The 17,692-nt window shown below is 42.9% G+C and overlaps 1 protein-coding gene across 1 annotated transcript in view; it reads left to right on the top strand.

Annotated features, from left to right (window-relative positions):
• Positions 1 to 17,692, top strand: part of PIP4K2A (phosphatidylinositol-5-phosphate 4-kinase type 2 alpha) — a 181,864-nt gene that overhangs the window by 126,811 nt on the left and 37,361 nt on the right. Inside the window, exons 4-5 of the mRNA XM_069547416.1 lie at positions 719 to 871; positions 15,477 to 15,623. Coding sequence (XP_069403517.1) covers positions 719 to 871; positions 15,477 to 15,623 — 300 coding nt within the window. The remainder of the gene's footprint in view (positions 1 to 718; positions 872 to 15,476; positions 15,624 to 17,692) is intronic.

Genomic DNA, 17,692 nt, shown 5'->3' with positions numbered 1-17,692 from the left:
AATTCTGGGTCTTCCGCTTGCTAAAGCTGTGTGACCTTGCTTCGGTTATTTCACATCTCTGATCCCCATCTCCTCATCTGTAAAACAACAGTGATATAAATAGTAATGGTTCCATAGGAATGTTATCAGAGTTGGGAGAAGTGCTCTGTGCATAACTCTTGGCAGAATACCTGTTGTATAAGCAAACACTCAGCGAAGGTAAAATGCCCTTCCATGGCTGGAACCTAACTGTATTCAAAAGGAAATCTGAGCTCTTGTTCAACTCAAAAGAACAAGGTAAACAGGGCAACTTTGATTATAATTCTAGGCGTTAGAGTCACTATTTTCATTTCATTTGAAGGACTTGGCATTTGAGTTACAATGAATAGAAAATGTCCTCCTCCTTATCAACTTCTTCCAAACACAGATTTTGTTCTTTTTTAACACTTTTTATTTTGTCGTGGGGGTATAGCCGATTAACAGTGTTATGACAGTTTCGGGTGAACAGGGAAGGAGCTCAGCCATACATATACGTGTCCCCAAGTTCCCCTCCCATCTAGGCTGTCACATAATCCTGAGCAGAGTTCCCTGTGCTATACAAGTGGGTCCTTGTTAGTTACTGAATTTCAATATAGCAGTGCAAACACATATGTTTTTAAAAACTTGTCGTGACAACAAATGACCTGGAAACTGGTCTTTAACTGGTTCTCTTCCTTCCTCCCCCTTCACCCATGGGAAGAATTCCCTGACCCGGAGTGCACCTCTTCCCAACGACTCCCAGGCTCGCAGTGGAGCGCGATTCCACACGTCCTATGACAAGAGGTATATCATCAAGACCATCACGAGTGAAGATGTGGCCGAAATGCATAACATCCTGAAGAAATACCACCAGGTAATGTTTCTTTATTTTTATTTGAAACTCTTGAGGTGGTCAACATTCGTAATGAATTATCATCAAGGTCCAAGATTTAAATATATAGGTAGGTCATGATGAGAATACATTTGACACAAAAATTCCCTCTAGCTGTGTTTGTAAAATTTATTGTATCCAGATTACAGACAGTTAACATTTAGGAATGTTAGATTGTTAGTTATATATGTAACACTTCTAAACACCCTTCTGTACAGTAGTTTCGATGATTACCATTCTGATTTTAAAATCACTGAGCTTAAGGGTTGGCAACATTTTGGAAGTTATTTCGCACATGCCTGTTGGCAGTGAGATGTTGACCCCTGAGTATTTGACCAGTTACACCTTTTGAGAAAAGGCTCTGATTTTAGGACATGGGTGTCTGTCTACTCGCTATCTGCTTTTCAGAGCCCTCAGCATTGTCCCTTCATAATCTCCTGGGGGTAGAATGAAACTACCCTGGGGAACATCCATCTCTTTCTACCGTGTGCCCCCCACTGCTCTCTTTCTTGATGAATCCCAGCACAAGAGCCTGCAGGGCACACTCGCTGCTGTACTCTGAGCCCTGCTTAAGTGGCAGTGGTCACAGCACCGTCAAGTTCTGCAGCCATGACCAGTGACCAACTATGTCACCTCGAGGAAGTGTAGCCTTAGGGCGTGAATATGGCACTGTTGATGGCATTTTCAAAGCAGTCACCTTGAGAACTGGTGTTTAAACCACACACTGCAGCACAGACCCACACAGGCGCGCACACATACTGTTGCTGTTAACCAAAGGCTCCTTAAAAGTGTTTGTATCATCACACAAGGACCAGTCTCACAAAGTGACTTCTTCAAAGGCACTGCTTGGTTGGATCTGTGGGGCTGAGTGTCTGTGAAAGTCAGCTTCCTTCCTCCATGGTCCCGCTTTCTGCTCTAACATCAGAAGTTGGTTCTTGCCAGTTGCTTACTCTTCTCAAATGTGATCAACTGCATTTTGCTCCGAGTGAGGTCAGTGAAACTCTTGAAGCTCCCTACCTCCTGTTTTGTAAACTTGGAGCTCCCCTGATTTGTATTTTTAAAAACATTAGTCAGCCTCTAAATTCATTTAACATCTATTCAATCTTTATAACACTGATTCCTTTTGAAATCCATTCTACAGTGCTTGCGCCGTTGCCAATTATGAAGGAAATTTTAAAGTGCTGGGTTAGTACCTATAAGGGTAGACACTCAGGCATTGGCTTCTGAATGGATGGAATTCTAGGATGCAGCTCTTAACCAGTCACCCCCCGCTGGAACTTACTGTCATGCTGGTGCATCTTTCTCTACTTTCTTTAAATTGTCTCAGAACTTTCAGAGCAATGTGGTACCTCAGTGACCAATGAAAACATTATTCTGATAAGTGAGACTGTTCAAATGCAGTGTGAGATACAATGCAGATACGAACCTCTCGATGACGTCTCTGAGTTCAGAATTTTTTTACTTTTACAGAAGTCACAGTTTGAAAGGTTTCCTCTGGGGTGGTTACTGTAACAAATGTGCAAGATTTGACATATCAGCAGTATTACATAAAATGCATTGGGGACCAAAATATAAGTCTATTAACATGCTCCGGGGGCTGTCACAGCGCTAAATATTTCCTTTCACTTCACTGCTACAAAATGGCTATTTTTGTAGTATGTTTGTTATCCAGAAAAAGCTCATTTCTCACTTCATCATCATCTATGTTTTTCCTCTTGTAAAAAGTCCTTTTATTTTACTTTTGGCTGCGCTGGGTCTTCATTGCTGCACACGGGCTTTCTCTAGGTGCGGTGCACCGGCTTCTTCTTCTTTTTTTTTTTTTTTGCTGCAGCGCTCTAGGCATGCAGGCTTCAGCAGTTGTGGTGCACAGGCTTATTTGCCCCATGGTATCTTCCTAGACCAGGGATTGAACTGTTGTCCCTGGTGGATTCTTAACCAGTGGCCCACCAGGGAAGCACAAAGAGTATTCAAAATATAATGAAAAGGTCTTAGTGCTAACCTTAAAACAGAGTGTTGTGGGTCAGTTATTCTTTAAAAACAAAGACACTTATAGAAAAAGGGATCAGATATGAGGCTACCAGAGGTGGGGGAACTGGATGAAGGCAGTCAAAAAGGTACAGACTTCCAGTTACAAGATAAATACTAGGGCTGTAATGTATAACATGATTAATATAATTAACCACTGCTGTATGTTATATATGAAAGTTGTTAGGAAGTAAATCCTAAAGTTCTCATCACAAGGAAAAAATTTTTCTTTTGTAATTGTATGAATGATGGATGTTCACTAAACTTAACTGTGATAATCATTTCTTGATGTATGTGAGTCAAATCATTATGCTGTACACCTTGAACTTGTACAGTGCCATATGTTAATTACATCTCAGTAAAACTGGAAGAAAACAATCTTTAAATAAATAGAGGTAAAGGGTCTTCGTGACTGAGAATCACCATTGCTAACACAGTTTGCTTAAAGGACACTAGGTGGAAGGTCAGGAGTCCTAGGTCATAGCTGGTCACAAACTGGCTAATTCGGGGATCTCTGAGCCTCAGTCTCTCCATCTGCATTTCATTCATTCATTCCTTTGTGCATGCATTCACTCTCTTTCTATTGGAGTATGGTTGACTTGCAATATTGGATTAGTTTCAGATGAGTGGCATAGTGCTGTGATATTTTTATAAATTATGTACGACACATAGTTTTTATAATATTATTGACTATATTCCCTGTGCTATGTATTTACTCTTGACATAACTCCATAAAGGAGGTAAGGTGGCCTAGACTACTTTCAGGATTTACCACTAGTTAGAATTTTTTTCTTACTTCGGTGGAGACTGTCATTTCTTCTTTTCTTGCTTTTTATTGCTTTTACCTTGTAATGTGCTTCTGAACCAGCAGTCTGGTCTGGACGAGTCATTAGGCTTGTTCAAATCCTGTTATCAATAGACAGGACAGGCTCTCAGAGAGGGCCGCTCCTATGGAGTGCATTGGATGGGCTTTCTGACAGCGTTGGTTACTCTGTGGCTCTGCTTTTTTACTTTTCTTTCATTGTTCCTTTTTGTGTTTAAGTAAAATATATCCAGAGGTGCGGCTGTATTCTGGAAGGTTAAAATTGCCCTAAGGCCAACCTCTGAAGGAGCAGCACAGTGCTAGATGTTGAAAGAAATTCCTCCTGACTTTCTGATGAGCCAGCCTCACCAGCAGTGCCCATGTGGCAGGTGGTTCAGAACATGAACTCTGGAGCTGACTGCTTTGCCCCTGACCTGCTGTATGACCTTAGGCAAGTTACTTAACCTCTCTGTACCCGCTTGTCTGTCCATACAATTTGGATGGTAGTGTCTCCTCCCTCCCGTGTTGTATGGGCGTCCCAGGTGACGCTAGTCGTGAAGAACCTGCCTGCAGTGCAGGAAGACTTAGAGACTCAGGTTCGATCCCTGGGTCAGGAAGATCGCTGCACAAGGGCATGGCAACCCACTCCAGTATTCTTGCCTGGAGAATTCTGTGGACAGAGGAGCCTGGTGGGCAACAGCCTCCATAGGCTCACAAAGAGTTGGATACGACTCAAATGACCTAGCAGCAGCAGCACCCTCCTTCATCTGGTGTTGTGCTAATTAGGGGAACTGATATTTCTAACCTGCTCAGGACAGTGTCTGGTAAATAACAAGTGCTATGTAAATGATCGAATAAGATCTTTAAATACTTCTCTTGCACATACTCAGTTGCCAGTGTCCCCGTGTTGAAATCATTAGCTCTTTCAATCCACTAGGGGGCCTGGTTTCTGGTAGAGTGTGGCACAGATGCAGAAAAATTTGAAGATTCAAACTGTAAGAAGTTCGATTTCTTCCAGGCTCCAGCACGCTGCCATAGTTTTTACCTGCTGCCCAGATCCCACCCTGATTTTCACTGTGTGCTAAGAAAGCACAACAGCATCTTTCAGACCAGTGGAAAATTTATATTAAGCGGAGCAAACATTTATGTTCCTTTTGTTTTTCTCTTTTTTATAGTTAGGAAAATAACTTAAGTGTTTTGGTGTAAATATCCTTTTCTTCTTTAGATTTCTGTCAGGTCAGGACAAACTTGGGTCTTATAAATGATGATTATTGACTGATTAGCTAAGCAATGCTGGAGCATTCAAAAAGGAAAAAAATGGTCAAGAACCTTCTTGAATACCTTATTTCTCCTACGTTGACTGATTTTTTTTTTTTAACTGACCTAAATTCATTGGAAGTTTTGGAATCATGTACCTTCTTCAGCTTTAATTAAAATGGAGTCAGTGTCAGTAAAATTTTAAAAATTTTAGGGGAGGGAACAAGTTCCAATATAGATAATCAAGAAATGCTTATGAAAATAGCATTAAGAATATGTTTTATGTTTTTGAAATGTAGGGTTTAAATTTTTTTTTATTTCAAAGTGACTGAACTGACAAATTGACCAAGTAACCCAAAAATCCTTTCTTAACTTTTGTTATCCAGGAGACTGTTAGTAACCTGAGCCGAATCTGGAAGTTATGCCTTAAAACTCTGGAATCATTGTTGAAAAAGCTGTCTAGTATGTCAAGTTTCAGTGTAGGATGAGGGGGTGACGGCTTGACTTTTCTGGATCTTCCTTGGAATACATCTTTCTATCCTCCCACGAAGGACAGTGGTGTTGGCCGCAAACAGAGAGAAACTGAGAAAACAGGCCCCATGAAAGCCAAAAGTTAAAACTAAAAAAATTAAGGGTGTGATGCCAAAAGAGAAGTTAAGACACTCCATCAGCATTTCCCAAATCACTGATTGGAGACAGAACCCCCGCACTGCTTGTAAGAACTGATGTTCTGACTCAGTAGGTCGGGGTGGACCTGAGACGCTGCATGTCACGGGCGATGCTGACGGAGACCCTGTAAATGGCAGCACGGGCCCCACCTCCTGGAGCAGGGGAACATTCCGAGTCTGCTCACTGGCTCTTTTTGTTCTCTGTGGAGGAGAGGCCGATGGAAATGTGAAAAGCACAGTCAAGTTTTACGTGTAAGCAGCTGGAACTGTGAGATTCACAGCAAGTAGCAGCAGAGCCTGTGTCTTCAGGAGCTGCACACACTCTCAGGAACGCCAGGAGGGATCCCTGTGGCTCAGGGAGCGCTGCTCCAGCTCCGCTCTGCAGACGGGGCATCGCTGTCTGCCCCCAGGTTCCAGCAGCCGTACAGCCCACTTGCTGGCACGCGTTTCCTGCAGCACGTGATCTCCAGTTTCTGGAAATCCCGTTCCTCTCTTGTGTTGGGATACGGCCTGTCTCCCCGCCTCTCTCCAACATCTGTGGACTGGACTTTCTCATTCTGGCCTCCACAGCTCTCACTTTTCTTTTCCCCTTTTCCATCTCCAAGAATCTCTGCTCAATTTGGGGTTAATTCCTCAGCTGTGTCGCCGACTCCTCATTCTCTCATCAGCTGTTTTAATCCGTGGTCTCCCGTATCCAGTGATTTTTTTATTTCAAAGGTTGTATTTTTTCTTCTAGAAGTTCCATATTAAAAAATCCACCTGTGCACTCTTGATCATTTTTCATTATATACTCATTTCTGAAATTGTAACCTTTTATTTCTTCAAATGCTTTTATACATAACTCTTCCAGTTCTATTTCCAGTAGTCCTAACCTCTGCCATTCCTGGGGTCCTGAGTTTGCTGTCTCTTGTGACTGCTGACTCTCAGGAGTGACTGACCGGAGCAGAAGGCCCTGCAGAATGTGAGGTCAGGATGCTGATGAGAGAGAGACTCCGGTACGGGGAGAGGAATGGAGGAGGACTGGGCAGAGTAGGAGGGCCTGCTGCCAGGCAGGCCCTACAGGCCACAGCCAGCCGGTGGGGCCCTTCCGGGTCCTCCACGTAGCACTGCCGTGTTGGGCCCAAGGAACAGGAAAGCAGATTCAGGAGGAGCTGCCAACTGAAGCCTGCTGACCACACTCCACAGCCAGACAGCATGGCCTCCCAGAGTGCATCGCACCGTGACACTTGGGACAGCCCTTCTCCATTTCAGTTGTAGTCACTGAGTAACACCAGCTCCACTTATGGTAGGGTGTTTATTTTTAGTTGTTTTGGTTTTCTGGACACACCGACCAGCTTGTATCTTAGGTCCCCAACCTGAGCCCTCAGCAGTGAAGCTCAGAGTTCTAACTGTTGGCCCACCAGGGAATTCCCTGATAAGGTGTTTGTTTGTTTGTTTATTTTTCACAAAGTCATTTCATCTCTCATGATGATGTTGTGTATGGGTCTTTATAGTAGCATAATAAACTGAATTTGGAGCACTGGTGTTGGCATGTAGGTATATTCTGCAATATATCAGTACTAAGAATGTTTGTAAATACTACGGAGAAATGTTTATTATCTTTAAGCCTGATTTTTATTAAGTTTAAGAAAAGCAGTAAAATTTTGTACTTACATTAGATTAAATGGAGTCATTCTTACATTCTTTTATGACTCTTGAAACCAGAATATAGTAACTGACATAGACCATTCTCCCAAAATATCAACTCAAGAAATGTTTGGATTATTTATTTGTTTGGTTCTTCTGAAACAAACCCATCCTTAGTTTCAGGCTGTTTTTTACTTTCTTCCTTCCCTCCCTTTCTTTCTTTCTGTCTCTCTCCTTCCCTCCCTCCTTGCCCCCCCCCCCTCTCCTGCCCCGGCCTCATGTAAAGAACATTGTTGAAGTGATCTGTAAACACAGGCAGAGGCACAATAAGAACTGCAGATAATTTAACCTTTCAAAAACATTAACTGAAGCAAGACTTTACATTGAAGTATTAATTTGATGCTATATTAAATTGTCACTTCAAGCCCCTTAAAAAAAAAAAAGAGTGAAACATGGTAATAGCAGCAATTTTCAAGAGCTGGAGCCCAGGTTCACACTCTCATGCAGAGATATAAATATTTATCCATTCCAGTACATCACTTAGAATCCTCTCTGCTGAAACCTTCAGTCAGCTGTGAATCTTTTAATGGCATTTCATTTTGCATAAGAAAAAGCAACAGACCGGGGGATTCATAAGACTTGTTATTCTTGTTGAGTACCCAAGAGCAAAGGAAACCGAGATCCTGTGGCTGTTGCGTTTTATATGTTTTTAAAATTCCAATTTCACCATGTCAGTTTATCATTATAGTTCTGACAAGCTGCTGTACAGGAAAAAAGTTCTAGGGGAGACTAATAAAGAGGTAAAATTTGCCTCTATTAGTGACACCAAGGAGTCATATAAAAGAAGACTGTTTTAAGAGAAGACAGAAAAAAGTAAAATCTGTATGGGTTACAGATGAACATTGCCAGCAAATACAAGTGTCTGAGAAGCGCTCGTGAGAAAAACCAAAGTCACAGCATAAAATTACAGCCCGAGGTGACACGAGGCATCCAGCTATGAAAATGCTAACGTGAAAAATATTTAATAAAAACAGTATTTTTAAAATGCAAACATAGGTAATGCAGCAAGTTTAACACTGAGAATATGGACACTGACTCCAAGAATACTTGGTGATGGTTTTAGTTCTGTACAGTAAGCATAAGAAGAATTAATGATGATCAGGGTCAGCTTTTAAAAAATTTGGGAATATTCCATACCTTATTTAGGTAGAAGGTCAGTGTCCTGGCTGAACTGCGAACATTATCAGTTCAGGTGCCAGACAAGACCTTCCCTGTTTGATAGGAGAGAATATGCCCCAGGGTCCGAGTGGTGGAAATAACTGGCCAGCTTTGGGCTACAGATAGGAAGGCCTCTGGGAAAGGGTGGGATCTGAGGAGCCACGGAAAGGAAGGCTCTGCAGGCTTGTGTGTTCACGGCTGGTACTCCCCTAAAAGGCGTCATCCCTCTGTCTGTGTGTGCCCTCAATTCCTGGTCCGCACTGGATAACCAGTGCTGCTGTGTTTGGCCATTTGTGTCCTCTTACCTCCCTCGGGACCTCAGAGTGGCAGAGGACAGATGTCCACAGACTCACCTGAACTCGAGAGAAGTCTCCTGGGAAGTACTAGGGCACAGCACCGGTCAGAAGTGAATTGAGATATTAAAGCGGCAGATAGGGAACACTATCCTCTGCCAGTGAGAAGGGCTGCCTTGTAGCCACATCAGGACGCTGATGGAAAGTGAAAGAAATACCCTCCCCTTTCTGTTATTTTTTGGTTTTGGCTGTGCTGTGAGGCTTGTGGGATCTTAGTTCCCTGACCAAGGATCCAAACCGGACCCCGGCAGTGGGAGCACCAAGTCCTAACCACTGACCCAGCAGAGAATTCCTCTACACCTTTTTAAAGAATGACCCTCGGGATTAAGTCCCTATTTCTCCATGCTTGTAGTCCCTATTTCTCCATTCTTCCAACAAGAATTGGAAACTAAGCATGTAAAAGGGAGGAAGCAAAGATTCATTGTTAGATTGTCTTGTGATCGAATCAACAATGTTAAAAAGAAATTAATAAGGGCTGAGGCTGTTTTTAACTCTTAAAATAAGGGGCTCATGCCCCCGCCAAAAAAAAAATCATGAGACTGTAGTGCCCCAGTTCACATTTTTAAAATAATTTTTGAAGCATTTATTTACAGGTTCTTTTGTTAATTTGTCAGTGATTAAGCTTTTGAAGGGGAAGTGCACAGAGTTCTGATCCTAAAAGCAACATAAGTGAGAATTATAATTTTTAGTGTCTTCTGTATTTACAAAAGTATTATCATACTTTATATTAAAAAACACATACATAAACATTATTCATTTTTGGAAGGTATGTTCTGTGGATATGTGCTTTAAATTGGGAGTTCCTAGCCCACATTTAAATAGAACCTACTTCTCAGGGAGCATTTGAGGAGCACGTCAGGTGAAGCCCGCCTCCCCCACCCCTCGCCCCAGGGTCTTGTTTCATTTGGCTCCTGCTTGAGTCATCGCAGTCCCCCCAGCGCCGGTTCCCTGACCTTCACGCCCTTCACAAAGCCCCTGTGCTCTAAGTGCTGTTATTGTGCCTCTTCTCCAAATGCAGAGACAGAGAGGTTGAATAGTTCCCAAAGGTCACACAGCTAGTGCTCATGGTGCTGGCCCAGGAAGGCTCAAGTAGCATGATTGTGGCCCTGTGTTTACAGTCTCCCTAAGTGTGGGATAACCTCCAGGAGTTTGTGGGGTGGGGGAGCTGTCTGAGACATGCCCACTGGTGTTAGGGTATGTGCACAGCATTTAGTGGGTCAGCAGGTGAGGAACCCAAGGGGATTGCTCTCTGGGCCTCTCGGTGTCAACCCCCACAGGCAGCGACCCTCATGCTCCAGTTCGGTGGTCTGCCAGCCCAGGTGCTCACAGACCCGGTGGGACGTTCCTCCACTGAAATGAAACCGGGTCTTCTTTTCCCAGTGCTCCCACCCAGAAACTCAATTCATGGGGGAGGTTTTCACTCCTGCAGTTTGATGCGGGAGTGCTTTCTAAACCTCTGGGACCAGCTGCTGCTTGTCAATCCCGGAATCTAACATGATAGGCTTTTTGGGGTTGTGTTTTGTACATGATTATAAACTCAGGAGTTTTAAGTTTTTTAAATCTTTGTGTTACAAGGTGTTCAACAAAGCCTCATAGGTGAGCCTTGCTTTTGAGTATAAGAACATGTAGAAACTTGCTGATAAGGTGAATCAAATTTGATTTATGTTTTAAATATGTATTATTTTATTTAATCCTAAAGATAGAGGAGTTGCAGCATATAATGTGCACGCGTGTTCCTCCCTGGGGTGGGGGTGGTGGGGAAGCGCATCAGTGATTTCCTGTGTTGTAGTCAGGTGTCTTTCACAGATTCGTCAGTACGGATAGTGGTATCTATGCTGATCCGGGCATCCTGTGGCTCTGTACAGAGATTTGGATCAAAGAGATGTGTTCTGGCAGCAGGATTTTTAAAAGATAGGCCGTGATGAGACTAAACTGAGCAGAACAGCACAAGAGGTGGGGTGCAGGAGGAGGGAGCTGAGTGGCCAACCTGAAACCTGTGTGCCCCCCAGGGCAGGGGGCATGGCGCGTGGGCCCTCAGATCACCTCTGGGTAGACTTAGATCACATCTGTGAGTCAGTCTGGAGCACAGAGCAGACGGGCTGACATTGAGATCCCTTACCAGAGCTCTGACTGTCCAGCGTGAGCCTGGTCACCGTCCTCTGCGGCAGGAGAGCGAGCAGCACAGAGCACAGGCCTTGTGGAGGTGTGCTCACTCTGCCGCCTGTAGCCCTCCCCCTAACCTTCTTGGTAGGAGTTAGGCGCTTGTTTTCTAGAAAATGACATTGAAACATAGGATGGTTTAGTAAGCTGCCCGAGACCCCACAGCTGGTAAATGGAGGCACCGGGACGCCCCTGCATATCATCTCTCTGGCTCCAGAACCTACATCCTTCCTGCCGAACTTACGCGGCCTCCATGCGGCCAAGGCCCAGCCAGCCAGCCCTCTTCAGAGGCACCAGGTCCGATTTCTTTACATCGGACGTAAGAAATCTTCTTTTCAGCCAAGAGCTCTTTACCACCTGTTTTGTATTAGCAAAACTCAAGTTTATTGTTTTTTGAAAGGCGAGAAATAGAAAAGTTTCCTCTGATCTGACTTCAGATTAAGAACAAGTTGGGGGTGAAACTCGACTCAGAAAAAGCCATCATATTGAAATATGTAGCTCAATTTTGGTAAGATTTTTTTTTTTAAGGGCAGAAGCATCTTTAAAATCTCCCAAACTTTGGGTGGCAAAAATCAAACTCCTACACTGATGCTGTACTTCTTTTGTTTAATGATAAAAATTAAAGGCTTCAAAAAAAAGTCTTAAGATGGCTTATTATTGTCAGAGTTGGTTATTGCAGTGTCTACCACTAAAGGGTGTGACAGAGCATTCTGATTACTTTCTTACTTTTATAAAAGTGCATTGTACAACTGAGAAATCTGAGGATTGTTTTTTTTTAAATGAAGGAGTTACCTTAAATGTCACCAATACCATGGTGACTGTTCTTCCAGCCATCTGTCTGTAAACAGGCAGAGTAAGTACAATTTTTACAACAGTAAGTACAGTTCATGCTAAGTTATCCTAGCGATTTCACACACGTCAAAGGCATAAAGAACCTTTTTAAAATCTTCTTTCCCCCTCGTTTTAAAGAAAGGAAAACCTAACTTTGGAAAGTACAGTGGGACCCAGTCTGTAAGGATGGTCTTTTGAAAAGTGTCTCCATCTGGTGGCCGTGTAGAGTGTGGCCACTGAAGAGTGATAGACATACGTTGTGTTTTTGCAACTCTCTTGGAACTGGTGTCAGTGCCGGGACTGACTTGTCCAGTGATGAATCCAGTGTGGGGCCAGAGAGTGTCCATCTCTCTGTAGAGCTTCACACCACTGCTCTGGTGGGCAATTTTTTATTTCTTTCACTGACATGAATTTTTTTATTCAATGTCACTTGTACATCTACAAAGTAATCATTTTAACATATCCAAAAAAGTATTACTTTTCATAAATTATTTTTTAAATTTTATTGAAGTAAGGGGACGACAGAGGATGAGATGGCTGGATGGCATCACGGACTCGATGAACGTGAGTCTAAGTGAACTCCGGGAGTTGGTGATGGACAGGGAGGCCTGGCGTGCTGCAATTCATGGGGTCGCAAAGAGTTAGACACGACTGAGCGACTGAACTGAACTGAAAGTTGATTTGTAGTGTATTAACTTTTTATGTACAGCAAAGTGATTCACTGATACATATATACATGTAAAATCTTGAAACCGAGCCTCCTGTGTCTCCTGATCGGCAGGTGGAGTCTTTACCGCTGAGCCACCAGGGAAGCCCACATGTATTTTTCCACATTCTTTTCCATTATGGTTTGTCACAGAATAGCAAATATAGTTCCCTGTGCTATACAGAGGACCTTGTTGTTTATCCATCTTATATGTAACAGTTTGCATTTAGTAACCCCAGACTACCATTCTTTCCTTCCTCTGTCCATCCCCCCCTCAGCAACCAGGTCTGCTGCTTTGTATTTGATGTGTGTTGTATTTCACATTCCACATAAAGCGATATCATCTGGAATTTGTCTTTCTCCTTCTGACTCACTTTGCTTAGTGTGATAATCTCCAGGTCCATTCACGTTGCTGCAAGTGGCATTATTTCATTCTTTTTCATGACTGAGTCAATATTCCATCGCATGTTCGTGCCACATCATCTTCGTCCGTTTATCTGTTGAGAGACACCTGGGTGGCTCCCATGCCCCGGCTGCTGTGAGCAGTGCTGCTGTGGACATAGGGGTGTGTGCGCCTTAATGAATTACATAGTTTTGTCTTTGTCTGGATACACACACAGTACGTAGTGGGGCTGCTGGATCACGTGCTAATTCTTAGTTTCCTGAGGAACCTCCATACTGTTTTCCACAGCAACTTCACCAACTCACATTCCCACCAACAGTGTAGGCGGGTTCCCTTTTCTCCACAGCCTCTCTACCATTTGTTATGTGTAGATTTTTTAATGTGATGGCCATTCTGACCAGCATGAGGTGGCACCTCAGTGTAGCTTTTTGATTTGCATTTCTCTAACAATTAATGTTTAGTAGCAAAAATGGCAGTGAATCTAACTAGGCTGATGTCAGATTAGTACTATCCTGAAAACCAATTTTAAGAAACTGTGAAGTCAGTTATATTCTAGTTGATCTTCACTTATGAAAGACCCGTTTGCAGAGCTGAACCTGGATGTATTATTTTTGAGGTCAGAGTTCTAAATTCGTCCTTCTATTTTTCCATATATTTAAAGTACTTAGTAGTGTGTCTTTTAAAAATAATATTACATCTCTAATGAGAATGACTACAGGTAAAATGTTGTAAGTTACACACAGAAACCAGTGTTGATATTACATAAAACATAGAGATCTAAGTAGAAAACTCTCTACCTCAGGAGAAGTTATTTAAGTAGTGGAAATGATTTGTTGTTGTTCAGTCGCTCAGTCATGTCCGATGCTTTGAGACCCCATGGACTGCAACGCACCAGGCTTCCCTGTCCTTCACCATCTCCTGAAGCTTGCTCAAACCTCATGTCCATCGAGTTGGTGATGCCATCCAACTAACTCATCCTCTGTCATCCCCTTCTACTCCTGCCTTCAGTCTTTCTCAGCATCAGAGTCTTACTTTAAAATGTTTTCCCAAAATAAAGTGCAGTTATGTTAACAAAAAAGTGTGATCAAGGATTTTCATGATAAGGCCTTGAGAGGTTGAAATAACATGACTAAGAAAGGAAAAGAAGAAATGTTCAAAAGTTTGCATCATATTTGTTATGCAGCGTTGTGGGTAAAAATTTTTAAAGTTTATGCCCTTTACTGTTTTTTCATTTTTTAAGGAAACACCCTTATGGCAGAACTTGATGGGCTGCAGCCCATGGGGTCGCTAAGAGTCAGCACGACTGAGCGACTTCACTTAGACTTTTTACTTTCACGCATTGGAGAAGGAAATGGCAACTCACTCCAGTGTTCTTGCCTGGAGAATCCCAGGGACGGGGGAGCCTGGTGGGCTGCCGTCTGTGGGGTCGCACAGAGTCGGACATGACTGAAGCGACTTAGCAGCAGCAGCAGCAGCAGACTGGATGTTTTGGGTTGTTTTTTAATGCTCTTTATACTTTAGGATGAAGGGCCTCTGGGGGGGGGAGTCAGTGGTAAAAAAATCAGTGGGATTCTTAAGAATATGTGGGATCAGTTCCTGGGTCGGGAAGATCCCCTGGAGGAGGAAATGGCAACCTACTCCAGTATTCTTGCCTGGATGAAATCCCATGGACAGAGGAGCCTGGTGGGCTACAATCCATGGGGTTGCAGAGTCAGAAATTACTGGGCACATACATACATACAATAATTTGTGATCTGAGCATCTTTTCATGTGCCCGGTGGCCATCTGTGTTTTCTTTGGAGAAATGTCTACTTATGTGTTCTGGTTTTTTTCGATTGGGTTTATTTTGTTGAGTTGTACGTGCTATTTGTATATTTTAGAAATTAAGCCCTTGTTGATCGCATTGTTTGCAAATATTTTCTCCCATTCCATAGGTTGTGTTTTCATTTTGTTTATGGTTTCCTTGGCTGTGCAAAAAGCATGTAAGTTTAATTAACTCCCATTTTTTTTTATTTCTATTGCTCTGGGCGACTATCTGGTAACAAGTTAAACATTAGAGTCTCAATAAGAAACAGAAAACCGAGAGCCTGACTCTCCCAGCTTCTAACACTGTAATCTCGCCTTTAACACTATCAAAGGCGTTGATCATAGTGGCCAGGTGATGCTGCCTGAACCTCGTAAAGTTGTCATCAAGGCTTCTAGGAAGGAAGATGGAGACCCCAGGTCATGATTTCACTTTAAAGGAGTTATAGAAAAGACTAGTCACTTGTCCTCTTGCCTCGTGGCATTATATACAAATTAGTTGGGAACGTTAAGAAAAAAGTATCTCTGGAGATACAGTTTCTTATCTGTCTGCATGGTGCACTCAGACGTGGTCTCCAGGTGTATAAACATGGTCATTTTCCATAAATAAGACACTAATGATTGTATAAATCATTTTCACTTTGTAAAACACCACAGGCAGAGGGGTATTTTATATCTGAACAAACAGCTTTTGACTGGATCATTTCCCCCCTTTTTCCTTTCTTTCCTATGCAGTATATAGTGGAATGTCACGGGATCACCCTTCTTCCCCAGTTCCTGGGCATGTACCGGCTTAATGTGGATGGCGTTGAAATATATGTGATTGTTACAAGAAATGTGTTCAGCCACCGTTTATCTGTATATAGGAAATACGACTTAAAGGTAAGATTTTTACTTTTTTGTTCATTAAGCTTGTTCATCCATGTTGCATGTAACTGATCAGGCTGAGCACTTAAGAGTCACCCAGAGCTGAAAGCACTAGGCAGCCAGCAGTGCACTTCGTGTTATGTGAGGATCTGGTGGCTCAGACGCTAAAGCATCTACCTGTGATGTGGGAGACCTGGGTTTGATCCCTGAGTAGGGAAGATCCCCTGGAGAAGGAAATGGCAATCCACTCCAGTGCTCTTGCCTGGAAAAATCCCCTAGACGGAGAAAACTGGTAGGCTATAGTTGATGGGATTGCAAAGAATTGGACACAATTGAACAACTTCATTTTCTTTCTTTCTTATTGTACCTATGAGAGATCCCACATCTAATTTATTGAGCTAGTATGTATTGAACACCAGCTATGTGCCAGGCTCTGCTTTTAAGTGCTAGAACAGTGTGATGAACAAAACAGACCAAATCTGCCCTCAATGAGCTGACATTCTGGTGGGCAAAGACAGATAAGTAAGTCACATGGTGTGCTAGGAACTGATGAGTGCCAGCGACAGAAGAAAAGACAGGAAGGATGGGGAAAGGATGCAGTTTGGAATCAGGAGGTGAGGGACAGGCTGTTTCAAGGATTTGGAGTGGGAGGTAGCCCACTGGAGATTCTGACTGTGGAGTGGGGGGCTCTGACTTCTGAGGTCACTGATGTAGACAATGTCCCGGTCAGAGGCTGGCATACTACAACCTGCCCGCATGGCAAGTTCAACTTGGCCGTTTTTGTAAATAGCTTCTCTGGAGTCCCACGATGCCTGTGGTTTCTCTGTCATGTGTGGTTGCACTGTAATAGCAGGGTTGAGTAGTTACCATAGAGACCATTTTGGACCGCAAAGCGCAAAACACTTACCCTCTGACCCTTTCCAGAAAAAGTCTGCCAACCTCTGGTCTTCATCAGTCTCAAATTTTTTGATCTCGGACTCCTTCACACTCTTAAAAGAGGACCCCCAAAAGCTGCATATGTAGGTTACTACTAATACTTACAATGTTAGAAATGAGAAAATTTTTTAACTTAGTTTTTTTCAAATAGTAAAACTATTGATGTTAGCATATCTTTATGAAAAGTATCTTTCAAATCAAAACGTTTAGTGGGACAGGTGGCATTGTTTTACATCTTTGCAAATCTCTGTGATATCTGCTTGGTGAGAGAGCTGAAATGTCCTGCCTGCTGCTGCTGCTGTCCGTCTGCGGTCATGTTACCTGATGTGTATGAAAAAAATCAGACCTTACACAAATATGTAGTTGGAAAAAGGGAGGTGTTTTTAAATAGCTTTTTCAGAAATTTGTGAGTGTTTTTCTTTGATGGCACACCTAGACCTGATTGGAGAAGGAAGTGGCAACCCACTCCAGTACTCTTGCCTGGAAAATCCCATGGACGGAGGAGTGTGGTAGACTGCAGTCCATGGGGTCGCAAAGAGTCGGACACGACTGAGCAACTTCACTAGACCTGACAAGTGGTAATTTCTCAAAGCTGAGTTACAGTGTGGAATCTGAAATCACGTCAGTGAACTTTTTAAAACCCATCAGTCTGTTTGCACGCATTGATCTGAGTACATCATGCTTTCCTCATTTTGAACAATGGGTTTACCGACTTATGAGCTCTTCCAAATACTCACACGTTTCATTAAACAGTATCAAGAAGCCACATTAATATCACCACCTGCCTCATTAGAAATGCCTTTATATATTGAGAAGCTGCCACGCTCAGGGTGGTGGATACAAGTTTTTTTAAGTTTTCATTTTCACTTGAAAGCTTAAATTTTATCAGTGGGTTTCCTGTGAAATGACAGCACAAAGCTGAGCCAGCAGCTTCACTCCTGTTTGAACAAGTGCCTGTCAGATGCCCAGAATGGAATAAACAGGTTCCAGTTGTCCTTTCATGTAAACGATTTCTGGAAAAAAGTAGCTAGTTCAGCTCATAACTCAAAACCATCACCAAGATAACTGTCCTTAAATGTACCTGCTTTATCAACAAAAGACCTTTGGGCATACTCCCTACACAGAATATTCAGAAGGTACGTCATCCA

Source organism: Ovis canadensis, chromosome 13 (assembly GCF_042477335.2).
Source record: "Ovis canadensis isolate MfBH-ARS-UI-01 breed Bighorn chromosome 13, ARS-UI_OviCan_v2, whole genome shotgun sequence".
NCBI classification, from domain to species: Eukaryota; Metazoa; Chordata; class Mammalia; order Artiodactyla; family Bovidae; genus Ovis; species Ovis canadensis.
The sequence above is the reverse complement of the archived record's forward strand: the minus strand, read 5'-3'. Positions and strand labels throughout refer to the sequence as shown.